The sequence below is a fragment of the Uloborus diversus genome, chromosome 2 (assembly GCF_026930045.1).
Source record: "Uloborus diversus isolate 005 chromosome 2, Udiv.v.3.1, whole genome shotgun sequence".
Lineage (NCBI taxonomy): Eukaryota > Metazoa > Arthropoda > Arachnida > Araneae > Uloboridae > Uloborus > Uloborus diversus.
In genome coordinates, this window is record NC_072732.1 from 56,765,894 (window position 1) to 56,787,761 (window position 21,868).

The following is a 21,868-nucleotide window of genomic DNA, read 5'->3' on the forward strand; positions in this document are numbered from 1 at the left end:
GACGCATGCATTACAGCTGCAGGCCGCAAATTTCTTCAATCGCTTTAAAACCTTCTTACAACCTAAAATGTTGTGCAAAATTGTCTTAGTGTAACAAATTTGTGACCTGTTTTGCATCCACCAGTCTTTGGCTTTGCGTGCATGTAGCGCGTCAGCATTGTGTTTGTGACCATATGTTCCTTGTGATTCTTGCTTCTTATCCTCCCCTCTAACACCTGGTAAAAATTTTCCCAAGAGTTTAAACTAACCCTGTATACTTGTATGTCATATGCTTGTATGTAAGTATCTACTCGAGTACATACGTGTACATACGTGTCTACCTGATTATATAGGTGTTCGTATACATACGAGTAAAAGCAAGTAGATACTTGTATAGTCGAATGTATATCTGCATAGATAAAAAATACCCATATCGCAGATACCCATATACGTATTTATTGGTGCATTTATGTGAATACATTTGTATACGTGCCTACACGAGTATATGCGTATGCATACATATGTACTCGTATATTTAACCCCATTTACGGTAAAAACAATACATATTAAGTGAAATTAATATTTAATTCATATCTGCCTTATACATAACTCTTAAGTGACATTAGAAGAACAATATTCGTTAAGCCTAATATTATGACCACTTTACCCCATCTTACTGAAATTGTTCTAAAAAATGATCTAAAATATATTCAGCTAACTGCTAATGAGTAAGCGATCTTAAGACATGTAGGAAGCTTCCTGTGCCGTCAATCTGTTCATAATTCTAACAAACAAAATTTCCTAAAAAAGTTAAAAGAGGTGTTTAGATTTTTAAAATTTTCATATTTACACAAAATATTTTTTTTACAAAATAAAATTTTGCCAGGTTTGGAAATTTCGTATTCAAAATGTAGTTTCTAACTCCCTGAACCTAAAATAAAATTTTCACATTCATTCGAACATTTATTTCCAAGCTATAGTCATTTATTTGACGTATGACCACTTTACCCCATTGACCACTTTCCCCCACCAGACCCTAATCTTTTTGCGTTGTATACCTTACCTTACAGTGATTCAATTCCTTTATGTTTTGCCTCTTGTCCACTGCCATGAACAATAACAACTTCTCAAAAATAACAAAGTAAGCATTCCTTTGAATCACCGGATCCATGATGTTTTGAGGATCATCAAACACTTGACTTGTAAAGATTTTGTAATTTTAAATAAGTGTACAGGTCCATGTTTTACGGACGTTTGTTCTTTTCTTTAAATTTCAATTTTATTGAACCATAGATGCATATAATTTTTAAAGATATAATTTACAAGAGTCCTCATTCCATTAGTAGTTTAGTTTGAAAAATATACAGACCCAGTACTCCGTTAGCACTTGTTAACGAAGGCTAATATCTGAAAGGTCTTGGTTTTGGGAGATCGAGACCAATATCACATTTTCATTTCTGTATTACAGTGACAATTATCCGTCAAATATACTTTTACTCGCTTTTTAAGTCAGTTTTTAAAACTTCGATTTCTTCCGACCGAGTTCTATCTAAATTAATTATACATAATTATACAAAAACAGTTGATGCTTTACCCATAATTCAGTGTTTGTTCCTTTGAAAGGGTTATTTAACTGCTTAGTGAGTCGATACGTTGGGTATTTTGGGGAATACGAATTCATGGGAAAAACTTTATACTCGCGATCATCAATGCAAAAATTGAGTCACAAGTCCAACTTCAAACCTTGATCCATACTTAGAAACTTGTTCAAAATAATATAGTTATTGTGAATGTATTTTTTACAAATGTATAAGTTCTGTAGATAACTAGTCCTCTTGGAAATTGCAGGGTGGAACACAAAGTGCAACCCTCTACTTGTGGTGGGTTCTGGTTACAGTGCAATAAAATATAATTGAATTTCCAACAAAGGAGTTGTATATTGCACATTTATTGTAAAAAAAAACAAAAAAAAAAAAAAAACTGGAATCTGAAATTAAGCTTAGCTCTTAAAAGTTTGCAGTCCAGAAATACACCAAATTGCACAATAACTCACGTTGTATACACACTACTCGAAAGAATGCTTCCAACTGCTCTCCGCTATCTTATATTAGTACTATATAGTGGTACCAGCACGGCTTTGCCCGTAATAGAAAAATTAAAAGGTTTTGAGGCTCGCCTGTATATTTACAAATAATGTATGGTGAATTTTCTCCCCAATTGGCTTGTACCCATGTTACGGTTCCACGTTATGATAGTTTCGTATCTCGCCAATTGGCTTATGCCCATGTTACGGTTCCATGTTATGATAATTTCGTAATTTACTCGTCCATCTTATGATAGTTTTGCTCTTAAAATTGGAATAGAAAAAAAACCACATTGAATTTTCGAAAAATCGCATCAAGGGGCACACTCCCATGCTACAAACTTATTTTGTGCCAAATTTCATGAAAATCGGCCAAACGGTCTAGGCGTTATGCGCGTCACAGATATCCAGACATTCAGACAGAGAGACTTTTAGCTTTATTATTAGTAAAGAAATGGCACCATATAAAGTTCTCGTCGCCAGTCTTCAGCACCTCCCATAGCCACAAGGGACGGGTGCCCATTTTTACCCCTGTGCCCGTTTTTATACCTTTTTCTCTACTAACAATAGGGAACAGATGGAATTAGAGTTTTTTTTTTCAGCTGAAACCAAATAAGCAATCTCGTGCAACAAAACTAACGTACAGAAAATAACAAAAATGCAAAAAAAAAAAAAAAAAAAAAAAGAAAGAAATTTGCAATTGTCCTTTGCCTACCCCCTGCAGCATATATCTGTAGATGTACACAAATTCTGAAATAAAAATTTGTAAGAAATATTACTCTGATTTGAAAATTAGATAAATCTTCTACTCATTATCAAGATATATATCTAAAGCTTTACAAATGTTCCTATACAATTATTTGAAAGAAAATTTACGCTTAGGAAAAGCATTAAATTTTGACTCATTATCAAAATACGTATCTATATATAGCGATACTTATATTCTTTTAATTCACTCTTCCATCTCGCCGGCAAATTACTCCAACAGCGGCAGTCTAGAGCTCTTAGGGAAAGGACATTGCTATGGCAACGGGTCGTATCGATCCGAAGATTTTCGTCTGTGGCACTGCGGTCTTCGCCCCGAATTTGACGCTCAAGATCGAATAAAATAGTCGTCATCGCTTTTTCTGGAGTGTAAAAGCAAAACGGAAAGGAGAAAATGTTTGACTGACCTGTGCTCCCTTCAATTTAATCTAAGTTTAATTTTTTTTGTCTGTATACGATCCTTAATCAGCGTCAGGTCCTCGTGGGTAATTGTGGGTAATTGATGAGTCGTTAACTCTGAGGTGCTAAAATAATGCAAAAAGAAAAAATGATGCGCACGTGTGTAGGAGAGTAGGGGGAGGGTTGGGGAGTCTTTTGAACTGATGTGAGTTTTTTTAAACTCTAAGTGTGCAATAAGCATTGCTCTAAGCATGTTATTTATCAACGTTTCATGATTAGTACATACAGGAAACCCTCAATTATCCAGAACTATTAAACCGAACTTCGCTTTATCCGGACAGAGATGCATATACTGTTTAAATAAAAGACTAGTTAGGGCCGAGGGTGGATTCAGGGGAGGGCCAAAGAGTCAGCTGACCCCTATGTGACGAGAATTCTTTTATGATTATCAAACTTCAAATTTCTAGATTCGAAAAAATAGTACCTGGAATTAATGTTAACTTTTTTTGCATCACTGGGGGGCTCCACACCCTGCTCGTTAGCGCTCACCAACCCCAGAAGATTGCTTCGCAATCTTATTCGATTCGCAAAGATTTAAATCGCAAATTAAAAAGAAACGGATTAAAAACGCATTATGGAAAAAAAGCACCCCTTTCCCGGGTTTCAAATAACTTGTACCAACTTGTAGAGCCGTAAGGGCTAAGGGGCTCCTCAGCATTGCAAAACTGCAACTTTGTACGTTTGAAAAGTCGCTTTCATATTTGTGGTCTCTAGTGATATATTTTGCTCTTTAGCTCGGGGCTTGAATTGAGTTGAGTCTAAGATTTTCCGTTAAAATAGAAACCCTTTAAGTTTGTGAATTCGCAACTCCAATAAACTATAGGGGGTGCTGCAGTCACTGTCTAATGGCGGATGACAAAGGTAAAACAAACAAATGCCGTAATTTATGACTTGCTTTGACACTTAGTGAATGACAGTAATTTTTCATCGTGTTTGTGGGAAGGAAGCTTTCTTTTCTATTCTTCTGAAATTGCATTACACCTCAAGCACAAAAGAGAAGAATTGATGTTATTTTTTATTTACAAAGTTACTTGAGTGCATTTCGTGCCAACTTTAAATAAGAATGAATTTCTTAGCAGAATTTCATAACAATTAGGGGACTGCTCCCTCTGCTCAGCTGAATGATTGGTTCACATTAATTCACAGATGATTGGATGAAATACAATGATGATGGTTAAACAAAAGGTCTCTGTCAGGTTCAAGAGTTCAGTCGTTTCAACTGTGAGCAACATATAGCAAAAAGTTAAAGCAAAAAAGAAAAAAAAAATAATTTGAATTTTGTCATCTTGAATTCAAATTATATGTTTTTCGCAATCACGAGTGTTTGTGTGTGGGGGGTATGTGTATGTGTGTGTAGGCATGTGTGTTTGTGTCTGTGTGCAGGCATGAGTGTGTGGGTAGTTGTGTGTAGGTGTGTGTGGGGGGTATGTGTATGTGTGTGTAGGCATATGTGTTTGTGTCTGTGTGCAGGCATGAGTGTGTGGGTAGTTGTGTGTATGTGTATGTGTGTAGATGTATGTATGTTTTTTTTTAATTAAATAATTTATTTACAGCATGCTCCATGACGCAAGTCATACCACATGCATCCACAATCTATTACATTCAGCTAAAGATGCATAGAAAACAAAACGTAAATCAGGTGTCCTTACAGCGAGAGACAAAGATGAAAATTCAAAGACAAAGAAAAGGAATACTGTGAATAAATTCAAGGAAATGCACAATGTACTCAGGTGCAAGCAAATTTTTCAGTTTTGGAGGCCACGTTAGTCCACTTGTTATAGCTTGTTTATAAAGTTCATATCGAAGAAAGTCATACTGAGGACAAAAGAATAAAACATGATCAACAGTCTGAAGTTCATTCAGGTCGCAAGAGCACAGAGGGGAGGTCGCGTGATTGAATCTAAATAAATATTCTCTTGTTCTGCAGTGTCCAGATAAAATTTGGGTGAGTATAAATGAGGGATTAAGATTTTGGTCCAATCTCTCATGAACAGATGGAAAAAATCTTTTAGTTGTTTTCCCATGTTGAGTAATAAGCCAGTCTTTTTGCCACAAGTCGACAATTTTTTCGTGTATCTGTCTTGAAACGAAACTCTTTGGAGCCTTTTTATAACTAATTGGAAGTTCTGATTGAGCCGCTAACTTGGCAAGCTCGTCTGCTTTTTCATTTCCACGATTTCCTGCATGACCCCTAATCCACTGAATGTCTATATTAAAATTTTTCTCATATAAACTTAAAAGAACATGACGAATTTTTTCAATTATTTCCGAATGGCATTTTTTATTATGGAGGTTAAAAATTAGAATTTGACTGTCAGTATAAATATTAAAATTCCTATATAAAGAATTATCAGAAGAAGAAATCCAATTTAAAGCCTGTATTATAGCAAAAGCCTCAGCTTGATTATTAGAACAATTAGAATGTAATTTAAATTGCTTGTTTTTAATTTCGGTATTACAATGGTAGATCACAAAAGCACAACCTGTGCTGTTATTTATTTTGCTACCATCAGTAAAAATATTAATGCAATGCTCCCCATTAACAACTTGGTTGAGAGTACTAAATTTCGCAGGGTGAGTCCAGTGATCAGGGGTGAGTTCCGGTTCAATTGCCTTCTGAGGATTCAGTTTAATGCTATAGTAAATTTCAGTGTTCTCCTGAATCCTCAAACAAATTGGTATAATGCCCGCGATTACGCAAGAAGCTTCATAAGAAATTGTACGAAAGCCCTTGATTATTCTCAAGGCAATTAATCTTTGTGCCGTCTTTATAACCTTCGTTTGTTGTAATCGAAGGACAAGGCATCGACCCAAACCGGCGATGCGTAGGTCATCAAAGGTATTATTGCTCCTTCGTAAATGATTTTCAGAGCCTTTGAACCAATACCCCAGGTTACCCTAGCCATTCTTGATAGCGAATTCATAACAACACTTAACTTTTTTAAACAAGTCAGTGATATGTGCTTTCCAACGAAGTTTTCTATCGATGATCACACCAAGGTAACGCATTTCGCTAACACTTTTTAAGATGTTGCCGTCCATGTAAATATTTATGTTATTTATTTTTTATGTATGTGTGTGTAGGTGTATATATGTATATGTGTGTAGGTGCGTGTATGTATGCGTGTAAGTGTAGGATATTGACGAAACCTGGAGACGGTTTTCGCTAGAGGTGCAGCATCGTGAGGACCCGGTCGTCGGTGATGCTGCGGAGGGTGCTGGTGGGAAAAATCAAAGGAACGTCAAGAACAGTCAAATGAAAGCAATAAGCAATCGTGATTGCTCAAAAAAAAAAAAAAAAAAAAAAAAAAAAATCATAGCAATTGTGTATTTTTTGTCTCCGAATTTTCATTCTTTCTCTCTCTATCTTTTGTTCCGGGGGTTCTCAAACTTTTAGACATTGCAACCGCCTTTTCAAACAAAGTATTTTGGCTACCCCTAAGTTTTAACTCTGTCTAAATCCCCTAAAACAATAACTAAAAACTACACAATTAGGTTAAGTCTTATCCTTAGAAACGCAAGAAACTAGTAAAATAAACATGAATTTTTGTTTCTTGAATTATTTTATAATAAGAGACAGTAGTAGACCTTACTGATTTTATAATCTTGCAGTAGTTTTTTGAGTTATTGACCTTGAGCTCCTTTAAGTTCTACCATTGCACGCATTACAATGCTAAAAGTAATAAATTAATTTTCATTAAATTTTTCTTCCACATTTCACTACACCCCTGGACACATTACGCAACCCCCTGGGGGGTCGCGACCCACTGTTTGAGAACCCTTGTTCTATTCTTATCTCAAAAATCATTTTAATTTCGTAAATAGAAAAAATGAAAAAGGTTTTAATATTGTTGAATTCCTTTTTTTTTCTGTATATTTTCTGAAAACAATCGAATTCTTACTAGTTTTTAGTATGGCTATTACTAAGCGAGTGTTATTAGAACTGCTCAAACCAGTGTATTTTAATTTACGTCAAAAAATATGAAAACCATAGTTGAAAAGTAATGAAAATTTCACGTTTATAAAAGTGTAACTTCTAAGCTTTAGCCCTGTGAGAATTAGTTTTTTCCATGAACTAGAACTGCTGCAACATCACAGTTCAGCAGGGGTGCCCATCGAAGGGGATGGGGGAGGGAGGAGGGAGTCATGGCGCAGACTGCGCCACTCAAATTTTTAGATTGGGAGGGGGGTTTCGACGGGTATTTTTCTCATTTTAGGGAGGGGGCTCTTGCTTTTTGGGGAATCTTCGCTATATTTAGGGGGGGCGCCCTTGCTTTAAGGGGGGATGGTGGGCACCCCTGCACCCCAGCAACAATCCAAGTTAAAAACCCGTTACTGTACCCATGACTAGTCACTTTCCCTACTCTATTAATGTACACCACAAAAACCAACCAGTCATCCTATCGCATCATAAATGTTTTGAGTAAATTATAGTATTTTAGCAAAAATTAATTAAAGTAGTAAAATTTAAAGTCGTGCTTTTCTTCTACACGGTCCTCCCCCTCTTTTGAGGTGCCCTACTCAAAGGCGGATTTAGAACTGAGTTCCTGGGGGGGGGGGGGGGGGCAGGATTTTTTTTTTTTTTTTGAGCAATATTAGTTGAAATCAAGACTGGATTTATAATATAGACTTAATATGGCCCTAAGCTGTTTCAGCTTTTTGGTATGTTTTGTAGACCCGGACAACTTTTCTCTCGGTGGCAAAAAAAGCTGAAGTGCCCCCCGCCCTCCCCACTATGTTTTACACAAATGGTTCATGATGGGAAATGGTGTCCTTTTTCAGTAGGGAATATACCCAATTAGATATACCAAGTAGAATATACCAATAGAATGTACCCAATTTTAGGGTGTCCGGGGGTTTCTCTCCCGTAGGAATTTTTGTAAAATAGATATACATTTCTGCATTTTGAAGCCTTCTGCAATTCGATGAATTGCACAAAGATTCAATCTGCACAAAGATCTCTGAAAAAAATAGCAAAATACTCTTTTGTCAATTACGATAATACACAATACAAATCAGTGGCAGCAGTCCTCACAGAGAAAAAGCGAGGGAGAAGATAAGATTATGTTTTGCTATTTGCTTACATCGGGCTGTTTAAATTCACAATTAGTTTTTGGTCAAGCCTTTAACCCACCCACAAATACAGCAATGAATTAAATAAAAAATGATCAAGAGTAAAAAATGCTTTTAAAAAAATGGTGTACAGATTTAGAAAATAGATAACATTAGAGTACCATGCTGCCCATTTGGACAATTCGTAATTTATACACTTGATAAGAAATTAAGTTGAAGCACAGTTTGCTTAGGAATTTCAAAGACTCATCTAATCCGTTTCAAGGACTTGAGAAGAATTAAAATTATTTAATTACAAGCAGTGCAGAAAACGAAAAGAAATAGAAGTAGTGTATCATTTTTTCTGGGCTCAACAGATTAACAATATGCAGTAGAAGTAAGATAGAAGCAAGCAATACAAAAGAATTTCCAAAATACTGCACTGCATTTGAGATTAAATAAACAGCAAGATGTGAAACATGTGAATCACAAAAATTTATCTCAAGTACTATGTTACATACACGTGAGAACCATGATTTTTACATTTTTGATGCAAGATGAGGCAAGGAACTGAATATAACATATTTCAGCATATATTCCTCTACCGTCTATCCCCTCCCATTTGTTATAAATGTTTAAATTTAGTTTGTATCCGTACTTTTCTAAAATTTTCAAGCACTTTAAAATGAAATTTATTTTTTCAAGTCCTTCCTTTTTTTCTTCTTTTGATAAGGAACAAATCATGAAATTTTCTGGAGTTGGAGGCCTTCAACAAAGCGGGTGTCCTAAGCTATATAGCTTGTTTAGTTTATAGGAAAATTCGCTTTTTTAAAATCTTTGTTTCAGTTTCTAATTTGTTGAAATAATCCTTGATTATTTTAAGTATTGCAGCTGAATACATAGCTCGTTCAGTCGATATTTTCACTTATATACTTGCCCTAATAGCTTTCAGTTCAAAGTAGTCGTTTTCAACACATTTCAGCATCCCAGTGACCGCTTTACTACTTGTAATATATTGTATGGATTTCTCCCCCCCCCCCAGAAAAGGACAGTCACTATTCTCTTCATTTTCGCGTCTGAACTATTCAAAAAAGAAAAAAAAGCATGATTTTTTTCTTTTAAGATTTTGGAAGGTTTATTGTTACTATGTATAAAGTCCTCCCAAGACTGGGGGGGCACTGCCCCCCTCCGCCCCCCATAAATCCGCCCATGGCCCTACTGCTGTTGCCGTTGAGCTATATGGGTTATGTGACAGTGGATGTTCATTCATAGTATATTTCAAAGAAATAAAAAATATTTTTGGAAGAAAAGTCTCGAAAAATATTAAATATTCATTTTTAACCCATTTGCAAGTACATTCTGCTTGACTCTTCTAAGAAGGGAAAGTAATCCCCTTGAAGACGAAGATTTCATTCCGCAAAGGGCACTAAATCCTCTCAAATCGCCGCCAAATGCAGCTTTAACAGCACGAAAGAGCTCTCCCCCTTGGCGAGCAGACCTTTCTCTCGGTTTGGCAACCCTGTCACCTAGCCGTGTCCTTTCCCAGCGCAGTGCGGTACGACGCCGGTTGCCTCACCGATACCGGAAAGAATCCAAGGGATCCACCACCCTCCAACTGAGGAAGAGTTTCTCTAGGGAAGAGGATTAAAATCAAAAAATCAAGATGCCCGTGGATGTGATGTCTTTTGCTAAGGATTTCTTAGCCGGCGGCATTTCAGCGGCCATCTCCAAAACTGCTGTCGCCCCCATTGAAAGAGTAAAGTTGCTCCTCCAAGTACAGCATGTCTCCACACAAATCGCCAAAGACAAACAATACAAAGGTAAATCAATACCCTGCATGAAACAATGGAATGATTTTCCGTTTCCCCTACTGTTTAATTTTTAATCCAGACGATTTTTTCTCAATGCCGAGGGCAAAAGGTCAGGTGAAGATACTCCTGGTATCCTTGCAACAGCGAAACCCATGATTTCATTGTAATGTTTTGAACAGGACAGGAGTGTTTGACTACAATGCATTTAATATCAAAACTAGTGAATAAAAACTCTTAATTATTTTTTTTTCTCAAATTCATATTGAAAAAGGCTTTATTAGTGAAGTGTATGATCAAAAGAAATCGATATTAAGAACATGCGAATCTTGTTAGAGTGTTTGTGAGCATGAAATACTATTTAAAAAACGATTTTCTAACAATTAAATTTGTATTTCACATTTCGAGTTGCCAAACTATGATGTACACTAATATTCTTGAAATATTTCGTGCAAAAAATCCGGAAAGAATCAGATAAGTTTCAATGTTCTTTTTTGAAGGGATAGCTTTAAAAAAAAACATCAGTTGCTGCATTAAAGAAACATTAGTTTTCCCAGAGTTTTAATACCTTTTTTCGTAAATTAAATGAACAAATCATGGAAGGAGGCATGGGCTTGAGAAAAGAACGCGTTTTATGACTTTTTTTTTTTTTTTTTTGTATATTTCTTAGATTAAATGATGTAGAAAATCAGGAATGAAGCGTTAAAAAATGTCTCAATCCATAAATATGTCACAAGTTCATTAAAATGAGTTTTATCATTTTTCAGTTTTGGAAGAAACAGAAATCAGGATTTTTTCCCCTTATCAGCAAATATTTTCAATAGTTTAAGTATCTTTGGTTTTGATCCAATTGTTTAATCTTTGCGTTTCATTTATTTTTTGATACGTTCGTAAGGTTATTACCTGTAGGAAAAAATTTCTTTCTTTTATTTAATGTAAACTTTTTATTTTATAACCGAGTGAAAATCAAAATGACGAAAGATTAAGAATAAAAATAAAAATGAGAGATAATAAGACGAAAAAGAATAAAAATGCATAAAATTACACTTCTATTAAAACTAAGGTTTTCTTGTCTCAACTCGATGTCGTAAAATTTTTCCAAAGGAGAGTATATTAAAACATTAAAAAAAGCTGCACTAATGTGATACATTAATAGATACATTAGTAATCGTTATTTAACATTGATGTTTAATTTCATGCAACCAATTTTATTTCAATTATTTTTTTTTTTTGTGCAGTGAAGCTAATGTCGACTCTATATTCTATTTATAGATTCCTTATTTAGATCATAGTCATAAAATTAGTAAGCTTGGTTAATTATGAATCTTAGCAAACGACAAAACTTATTACTATAATTAAGTAAATTAGGGCAATTAATGAATTAAAATGTTTTGAACATATGATGCTGAAAACTATAAATAAGTAGCCAATTAATTTCCTAATCCTTAATTGATACACTAACTTTTGAGTACTCCTAAAGATTAAAAAAAAAAAAAAAACAACACACAGCTATTAACTGCTAGTTTGTTATACAATATCGTCTGTAATTTTATGTGCTTGAAATTTTCAGTAAAGTAATATTGAAAATGGCAAACTATACATGTAATAATTATATAAACTAATTAATAAACTGTTAACAAGTGTAGGTATAATTCTAGTAACCTTTGTTGTACAGTTTGGCAACGAAGTCGATCCTGCAAAAAATGCCCAATCTTAATTCTAAGTTGGTGCTAAGGATTTTCGTCATTTTAACAGACATATACCACCACAAAAGGCGTGGCTTGAAAGCACTAAGGTACTTAATCACAGTAATGTCACGCGATAGTCGCCATAGGAGAAGGTCAGATGAAGTCTCAGCGTTTGGAAAATAATTTTGAAAGAAAGCATTCAATATGTAACATACTTGACTATTCAAGATTTCAGAGTCGATTTCTCATGTTTTTGTTTTCAAAAATGAAACAGCGTTGTTTTTATACACTTTTTTTCCCATTGCATTGTTTCTTGCTCATTGTTCCATGGTTTTGGAAAGAAATAAATACTCGCACAAAAAAATAACCTTCATGTGACCTTTAGAAAGGTTAATAGTCGCGACACTTCAATAGCTACTGCTTTTTGTCTTACTTTCAATACAAAAGTAAAAGAGAAAAAACATGGAAGGGGACTTAATGTGTCGCATTAAAGTATTATTGAAAACGAAGAAAAGTTAAAAATAAATTAAATCATTAAATAGGTACTTAAAAAAAAAAAAAAGAAAAATGGAAGAAAGGCTTTTAAGATTAGTGATTGTCTGTGGTTCTGTCTGTCCTCCACCACCGAATAAGTTCTGAGGAAATAGGGAAAAATTAAGGCTTATTTAGACCTGAATGAAAGGGCGGATGTGCTTCAAACCTTTTTTGAAAGAACTTATAAAGCTTAATATATTCAAAAAAGTTTTTTTTTTAAATTTTAATAATTTCAAAAGTTTCTCGGAACAAATCAAAGCATTTTTACATTTGCATCAACGGTATAAATTTAATTTTCTTTATCCGAAAAACCTAAAATTGTTGACGAAAAATTATTTTATCACTCAGAAAAATGGAGAAAATTGCATCAGTGTTAAATATATTTTTTAAATGTTTTTTTGTTTCCAGAAATAGAAAAAGTTATTAATAAAAACGATGAAGCTATTTCTCAAGTTGGAGGTTGATTTATTGAATCAAAGTAAAGTGAATTAAAAATGCAAAGGGTTTTATTATATTTATAAATGACTAGCAAAAATACTTGGCGTTTCTTGGGTCAGTAATAATTGGGATTATTCGATAAAGGTGCTTTTCCAAATCGCTACTTTCATTCTTTTTCTGTTTTAACTAAAAGAACTCAAAACACACCGCTTTGACGTTATTAAAAATCGAGCTTCTTCCTTACCCATAAAAGTAAAATAACAAGAAGTGCAAAGAACGAAATAGTATTCAGTTAAGAAACGAAAGCACGACATTTTAGCATATAAAAATTTGAAGAATTTCCAAAATATGAACTAACAAAAACAAAGATCACTGAAAAAAACCTTGCGCTTTATTTAACTAGTGGAACCCGCACGGGCTTTGCCCGTAGTTGAAAGTTAAATGGTCCAGGGTTCGTACGGGTCATGGAAATCCTGGAAAGTCATGGAAAAAAAATAAGCGAATTTCAGACTGGAAAAGTCATGGAAAATTGAAATTTTTATTGAAAGTCATGGAAAGTTATTTCAAGTCATTGAAAAATGTCCTGGACAAAGAGAAAGTAACAGTAACTAAAAGAGCACTAGAAATCTTGAGTGATTTAACAGTACAGCACATAAAAGCTATTAAAAGTGGAAAATTGAACGATCCCAAAATCAAATCTGAATTTTGAAATTCTATTGCATCCACTTCTATCGCAGCCGCTTGCCTTTTTTTTCGATGTGATTTTACTGCTTTGACATAACTTATTTTAAATTAACTGTTATTTTCAACACTTCTTATGTTTCATATTCTGCGTAGCGAATTTGCACGTTCTTGGTTTTGCCACGCCCACTCAAAAAAAAAAAAGCAATTCAATTACATCCGAGTTCGATTCTATCATTCATAAGAACTATATCATTAAACTTAACAGAGTTTATCTTAATTTGTTGATGGTTTTAGAAAATGATCTTCACTCATCAGGCGATAGAATACAGAAACAGAGGAATTCTAATACTCTAAAACAGTAGTGCCCAACATATACATACAGCCCTCAAAACTAATCCATGCGACTCACTGCTACGCTCAATGTCAAAATTCAAACAATGGAATTTCTGAACCTATTAATTTACATGCATTTGAAAATGTGCAAATAAGTAAACAAAACAAGTATACTTTTGAGTCAGAAGATTGATTCATCACTGAATGGTTTTTATTTCAAAAAAGATCTGGTGAAAGATCTGGTTTAGAAACATAAAGAACTAAACTATGTGGCTTTACTTTAAAGAATCAAAATACTGTCAAGTTACGTGGATGATTAAATGCTCTGTTGACACTGAAAGGCAACTTTTGAAGCAAATTTATTGAAACTTATTGATGACTCATTCAACCGTTGTCCCATTCAATATCATTCTGCCTGTTTATAAAAAAAAAAGTTAGATATTTAAGCATCATCATATTCCTTTCACTGCATTTTTACTTTACTTAAATTTATATGATGAAGACAAATAAGAATAGTTTAGGTTTTTAAGTGTACACTTATATTTTTTCCATTATGAGTAAGTGCTTCAATGAGGCTGTTGCCTTCATGTAGATGTTTTGCTAAAATTAGCAAGTTTGAGATTAAATAGTGCTATTCTTTTCGTGTAACAAGGTCATGAAAATTCTCATTGAAGTCATGAAAAAGTCTTGGAAAAGTCATGGAATTTTTTCATCCAATTAGAGTATGAACCCTGATGGTCATTCGGTTCGCCTGTATATTTACAAACAATGGATGACGAATTTCTCGCCATGGCTATGTTCATTCGCTCTCCCATTCTACGTCATGATAATTTCGTAATTTACTTGTCCATCTTATGATAATGTTGCTCCGGAAAATGTTCTTAAAATTGAAATAAAAAAAGAACAAAATCGAATTTTCGAAAAATCGCTTCGAGGTGCACACTCCCATGCTACAAACTAACTTTGTGCCGAATTTCATGAAAATCGGCCGAACGGTCTAGTCTTATGTCGCGTCACAGAGTCCAGACATCCTACAGACAGAGAGACTTTGAGCTTTATTATTAGTAAAAAGATTAAATAGCACTCTTTCACACACACACACACACACACACAAAAGCTCTCTACTGTGTTTCCCTAAGTGTGCAAAAAGTAGAGTTTCCAAACAAAAACATTTAATTGGCTTTAAACTCATGTTTACTCCGTAGAAGCCTTGATTCAAAATTTTCATTCTGATTATTATTAATATTGCTGTTGTAAAGCAACGAATTTTTGTAACAATGGGTTTTTAACCCCTGACACACAAAGGAAGGGGGTTATAAGTTTGACATGTCTCTGTATCTGTGTATCTGTATGTCTGTCTGCGGCACTCCAGCGCCTAAACGATGGACCGATTTAGAAAAAAAAAATTTTTTTCGAAAGGAGAATTAATCGAGAGTTGCCTTTATCTAGGTTGCATCTTTGGATGACATTAATTAACGAAGATATTAATTAAAAACCTCTAAACGTTTTTTTGCGATTTTTGCAGCGAAAACATATTTAAAATTTTTTTAAATTTAATACCAAAATAAAGAGATTTTTTTGCCGCGTCTGATAGAATGTGTTTGGAACTTCCATGTTTCTTATCGAATTATAGCGTTTTTTTTTTTTTTTTTTACAGCAGATTTTAATAACGGCTAAGCCTTTATTCACGCGATTGATAGCCGAATTCATTGTTGACCAAAAAGAAAGTTAAAAGCAATGATTTAAAATTTTTTATCTGTTGCCAGTTTGTTTAATAGCAAATAAAATACTTGACATTGATTTTTAATACTATAAGGCTTTTAAAAGCATTTTCAATTTTCCCTCTTGATTCTACAGTTGCGACTCAGTCGGGGTTTTTAACATTTTTAATTTTACCATTGCTTGTATATTAAATCATTTAATGGGGAAATTATATGAAATTTACTGCTTTCCATTATAACTTTTTTAACCTTAGTTTTTTAGAAATAAATTATAGCCTATGTTGCTTCCTGATAATGTAGCTATCTGTGGTGAAGAAATGGTTAATATCGGTCCAGTAGTTTTGAAGTTTACCCCGGACATACTTACATACAGAAGTAGCTATTTATGTATATAGATTATTAAGATGAAATTTTTAAATTTTCAATACAATTTTTAAAACTACTCTTTTAGTCGTGGCAACGAAACATAATAAAAATAGTTCAGATAAATAAGTGAAATAAATCTATACATATCTATCTATACATATAATAAAATAAGATTTTTGTGTGTGTGGCGCGCATCCCGGGAAAACGGTAAGGCCTAGAAAGATGAAATTTGGTATACAGGTGCAGTTTTTGCTGAAGTTGTGCACCTCGGGCTTCGATTTTTGATATTTTTAATAGAAAAAAAGTTATTTAATGCTTTATGCGTTTTTTTGCACTTTTTAGTACTTTTTACCTCACAAACCCCGAATTAATCGCACCACACAAATATTTTTTGTACTATAGCGTAGGAAATTTAATTTTAAATATGATGAATGAAAAAATTTTGAAGATAGAGCAATTTTTTTTTTTTTTTTTTTTTTTTAATTTTGAAAATCCTTTATTTTGCATTTTTTTCTGGGTTTAGTTTTTTTCGAAACCCATCCTCCAAAAAGTATTGAGCTCTCAATTCCAAAATTTTAGTTGGTAATAGTAAAAACATTTCGCCCCCTTCAGAAGAAAAAAGTTTTTAAAAATTCCCAAAAGTTTTTTTTTTACAATTTTTTAAATGCAGAACACGACGCGACCTATAAGCATTGCCGGCTGAGTTCCGCACTTCCTCATCACGTGACCTAACTGAAATCGTTTGCTTTCTCTTCACTTTTTTTTTTTTTTTACATTCAGAGATTTCATATCTTTATTTTTCCAACTTTTTTTTTTCTGGACTGTTTGCAATATTTATTTTTGGTCAAATATTTTTGCGCATTTTAATTCAATAAAAGCGGTGATTTTTTTTTATCTTTTGCAAGCGCTGCTTTTTGCACACTACAGGGAACATAGAGCCTTTTTTTTGCGTGTAATTTTAAGTAAATAAATAAAGCCCGCGGTTTTTTGCATGATTTTTGTAGGGATTGGTGGTTATGTTTGATAGATGGAGAGATGATATTAAGTGGGCAAAAAATGTTTTTCTTTTACATAGAAAGGATTGTTAATTACTATCAGGGGTAGATATGCATGGATCGTATAGATAGATAGTTAGAGAGAACGAAAGGTGGACAAATATAGAGGTGGATACAGTAGATGGACAGTAAGAAATAGAGGAACTTCAACGGGGGATCAATAGCCTCCCCCCCCCCACACCCACCTCCCCCAACCCACACACAAACACACACCATGACTTTGAAAAAACAATGTTTCACATAAAAGCGGTAATGCTTTTTGTTATTTTCCGACAAAATTTGCATGAAGAGTATGATGCCCTTTGTGCCTCCCCCCCCTAAAAATATGCCAAAGGACATAACGGGAGGTAGATCTAGAAAATACTTTATTCAACACAAAATTTATTTAAGCAGCCGCCGATCAACCTTGGCGTAAAAAGGCGAATGATAATATTGATGTATAGAGAAAAAGATTGATTAATACCATCGACAATTTTTTTTAAGCAACCGCCGAAAAAGTCAACATTGGCGTACAAAGGCGAATGATAATATTGATATATAGAGAAAAACATTGATTAATACCGTCGCTAAATTGTGTAAGCAGCCGCCAAAGGCGGCAACTCTGGCGCAAAAGGCGAATTGTGTAAAAAGGCGGACCAGCTGGTCGCAGAAGGCGGCTAGTAATAAAATAAGATGTTTGTGTGTGTATGTGTGTGTGTGGCGCGCATCCCGGGAAAACGGTAAGGCCTAGAAGGATGAAATTTGGTATACAGGTGTAGTTTTTGCTGAAGTTGTGCACCTCGGGCTTCGATTTTTGATATTTTAATTAGAAAAAAAGTTATTTAATGTTTTATGTGATTTTTAGCACTTTTTAGTACTTTTAACCTCACAGACCCCGAACCAATCGCGCCAGACAAATATTTTTGGTACTATAGTGTCGGAAATTTAATTTTAAATATGATGAACAAAAAAATTTTGAAGATAGAGCAATTTTTGTATTTTTTATGAATTTTTGAAAAAACCTTTAATTTGCATGTTTTCCGGGGTTTTATTTTTTTCCAATATCATCCTGCGAGAAGTATCAAAGCCTCATTTCTGAAATTTAAGTTGGTAATCGGAAAAACATTTCGCCCTCTTCAGAAGAAAAAAATTCTTAAAAATACGCAATATTTTTTTTTTACAATTTTTTTAATGCTGAACACATGTCCTTTCACGCATCAGTCGAAAAAAGCGTTCTTCAATCTTTTATGCCTCTGACGTCACTACTTGGGTTTCGATTCGATATTTACGATGGAATCTTAATCGCAAGCAATGTTAATCTTTTTTTTTTACTATATAGCTTACTTCTACATTTTCTGACGTGATGACCACGTGTTTTTTCGGCAGCGCTTGCTTTTTTTCTTTCCTTTTTTTTTTGTTTTATTTAGGGATTGCATTTATTTCTTTTTCCATCCCCCCCCCCCCAAGCTGGACCTTTCGCTGTATCTATATTACGTTACATTTCAAAGTTGTGCGCATTAATTCAATAAAAACAGCGAGATTTTTTTTATCTTTGTCAAACGCTACTTTTTGCACACTACGGGGAATTTGAGCTTTTTTTTTTTTTTTTTTTTTTGCTCTACTTAAATAAAAAAAAAGCGGTTTTTTTGAGTGTTCTTTGTCTTTATTAGGAAATGGGCGAGGAGGTCAAAATAAATAGAGATGGATAAGAAAATGTAGAGATAGATTGTAAAGGCAGATAGCCGCCGAAGGCGGCAATCTTGGCGTAAAAATGTGAATGGCACAAAAAAAAAAAAGATAGAGATGGATTGATTAATACTGCTGCCAAATTTACTTAAACAACCGCCGAAGGCGGCAAACTTGAAGTAAAAAGGTAAATGACAAGTTAAACAAACAGCCGCCGTAGGTGGCTGCTTGCACATTGGGTGTCAATGTCCCTTCCTCCCCCACATGTAGAAGTGCTTTTTGTTTATTTTTCGACAAAATTTGCATGAAGAGTACGTCGTTTGTGTCTCCCCTCCCCCTCCTTTAAAAATATTCCAAACGACGAAACGGGAGACAGATCTAGAAAATATTTTATTCAAATTATTAATGATATAGATAGATATAGATTGATTGACACCGCCACGAAATTTATTTAAGCAGCCGCCGAAGGCGGCAACATTGGCGTAAAAAAACGAATGATAATACTGATTTATAGTGAAAAACATTGATTAATGTCGTCGCTAAATTGTTTCAGCAGCCGCCGAAGGCGGCACCCCTGGCGTAAAAAGGCGAATGGCGTAAAAAGGTGGACCAGCTGGTCGCCGCAGGCGGCTAGTATACTAAATAAATTAATAAATTGAACTAAATTCGAGATACTTTTAATGTTGAACCAAAGGAGAAATTTACAAGCAGCAAATGATTTTACTGTTGATATAAATAATTTATTTAGATGCATTTATTTATTTTCTATCTTATAATTTTTCCATATTTCAATTTTTTTCCTTTTTTTATTTTTACAAAATATTTTTTTAAACAAAACCTGCATCATTAGCTGCCTTTATTTAACACAAAAAATTCTTATTCAATTTATTGTTTTTACCAATCCAGATTCAAAATCCTCATATATATAGCAGCCCATGATTAATGTGACCAGATTTTTCAAGCTAAAAATCAGGACACATGAGGGGGGGGGGGGGGGGTAGAGTAGTTTTTTTTCCTCAGGCTTAATATTTTACGTAACAGAAAAATGCCAAGAAATAAGTCAAATGTACCAATAAAGAACTCAAGTAGAAAATAATTTAATTGTATTGATGTAAAGAATATTGCATCACACAACAAATTTATTAATCAAAATTATTATTTTCAGTTGTACTTGCTGTTAGAAGCAATTTTAAGAAGCAAATTCTTGTTGCCTTTCAGAAAATCAAGGAATTCCTTGCATGAATTTATTTTCCCCCTTTCGCGGCCAACACCTGACGCTTAAAAGCTCCTCCAAAGCTTCAATCCAAATCATGGTGGAGGTAGTTCAGCGTATTAAACATTAAAGAATAGCATTTTACATGGCGGTCTTACGTTTACTGACATCAAAAAATCGAAAACGCGTTTAAAAAATCTAGATTGTATGCTATATTTCTTGTGTGACGGAATTTAAACAAAAAAGCGGGACTTTTTCGACAAAGCGGGACACATTGGCGGGACATTCCCGCAGCGGGACTGTCCCGCCAAAAGCGGGACGTTTGGTCACATTACCCATGATCGAAAAGCGAGAGTGTTTCAACGGTGAAACTCGCGCTACGACATGATAAAAGGCTTTATTGTGACAAGGCTGAACTCGATCGGTAACTTAACTGTTTTACTGGTAAGACTGTGTCATTTCAGGGGAATGAAGAAACGAAAAAGCGGTTAGCTATGAACGTTATCTACTGGAGTTTAGGGTTAATCCACTGGAGTTAGGGTTAAAATTTCAACTATTAAAATATCACCAAACAGACAATGGCTTCGTTAAAATGTAAAAGAAGAGAAGCAATTTTCATCCGTCATACCTCGACGGGCGACTTTCTAGTATTGGCACAAATGTTTTTGTTTTCGCTTCTACAATTTGTTTTTCGTACCCTCGTGCGCGTGAATGTCAGTCGAAATTGATTAATTTAAAATATTTCCAATAAAAGCGTTCAAATTTACTGAAACATAATGCCCAACAGCTTGAGAGAATCCATTTAACATCAATTTTATATTATCAAATACGTTTCTTCTTTTTCAAGTAAGGAAACGATATTTCGGTGAAATAAAATTTAAATGTTAAAAAGTTGTACTTAAAATAAATTTGTAAGCCACTTGAAAAAAAAAATATTTATTTAACATTAGAAAGTCAGTCTTGGTGTACGGTAAAGTAGGCTTGTTTAGTTCTAGACGGCTAATCTTGCTTGTTTCTATTAAATTAATATAAGATATTACTTTCTAAACATTCTTAAATTTCCTTTTGTTACCGTTATGTATAGTTTAACTATTAAAAGCATTCTTACATAAATTTAAATCAAAATAACCTTTGGCACTATTCTCAAACTTCACTATTCATCCATTTTATTGAAATGCATTCAATCATAATGAAGTCTATACATTTTATCTAAAAAGAAAAAAAAACCTTGAATTTTATGTTATTTTAAAGCACACACGCAAATAAAAATAAAAAGGAAGAAAGAAAGAAAAGCAAAAGCGGGCAGTGCATTGAAAAACCAAAAGTGCTTCTACATGTCTATTTTTCTTTCTATTAACACTAAATACAGTGGCCGCCATTTATATCAATCACGTTTATTCTAAAATACAGTGGCTGCCACTTATATGAATCACGTTTGTTCCAAACAGTTTTGATTCCATAAAGCGGCAGATTCAGTAAAGCGGCTAATTCAATAAAGCTGGATTGTATTCTGTTTTTGATAATTTGATTCATTAAAGCGGCTGATTCAATTAACCACTGATTCGATTAATTGTCGTCCACTGTAGTTTTGATTTCATATAGCAGCTGATTCAATAAAGCGACTAATTCAATAAAGCTGGATTGTATTCTGTTTTTGATAATTTGATTCATTAAAGCGACTGATTCAATTAACAACTGATTCGATTAACCGGCGTCCACTGTAGTTTTGATTTCATATAGCCGCTGATTCAATAAAGTGACTAATTCAATAAAGCTGAATTGTAGTCTGTTTTTGACAATTTGATTCATTAGAGCGGCTGATTCAATTAGCCACTAATTCAATTAACCGGCGTTCACTGCAGTTTTGATTCCATAAAGCGGCTAATTCAATAAAGCTGGGTTTTGTTCTGTTTTCGACAATTTGATTCATTAAAGCGGCTGATTCAATTAACCACTAATTCAATTAACCGGCGTCCACTGTAGTTTTGATTCCATAAAGCGGCTGATTCAATAAAGCGACTAATT

The 21,868-nt window shown here is 34.0% G+C and overlaps 1 protein-coding gene across 1 annotated transcript in view; it reads left to right on the forward strand.

The window, feature by feature from the left end:
* Positions 1–9,869: 9,869 nt before the first annotated feature.
* LOC129235162 (ADP/ATP translocase 3-like) overlaps positions 9,870–21,868 on the forward strand; it is a 21,137-nt gene continuing 9,138 nt past the window's right edge. The window contains exon 1 of the mRNA XM_054868851.1: positions 9,870–10,158. Coding sequence (XP_054724826.1) covers positions 10,002–10,158 — 157 coding nt within the window. The 5' untranslated portion in view covers positions 9,870–10,001. The remainder of the gene's footprint in view (positions 10,159–21,868) is intronic.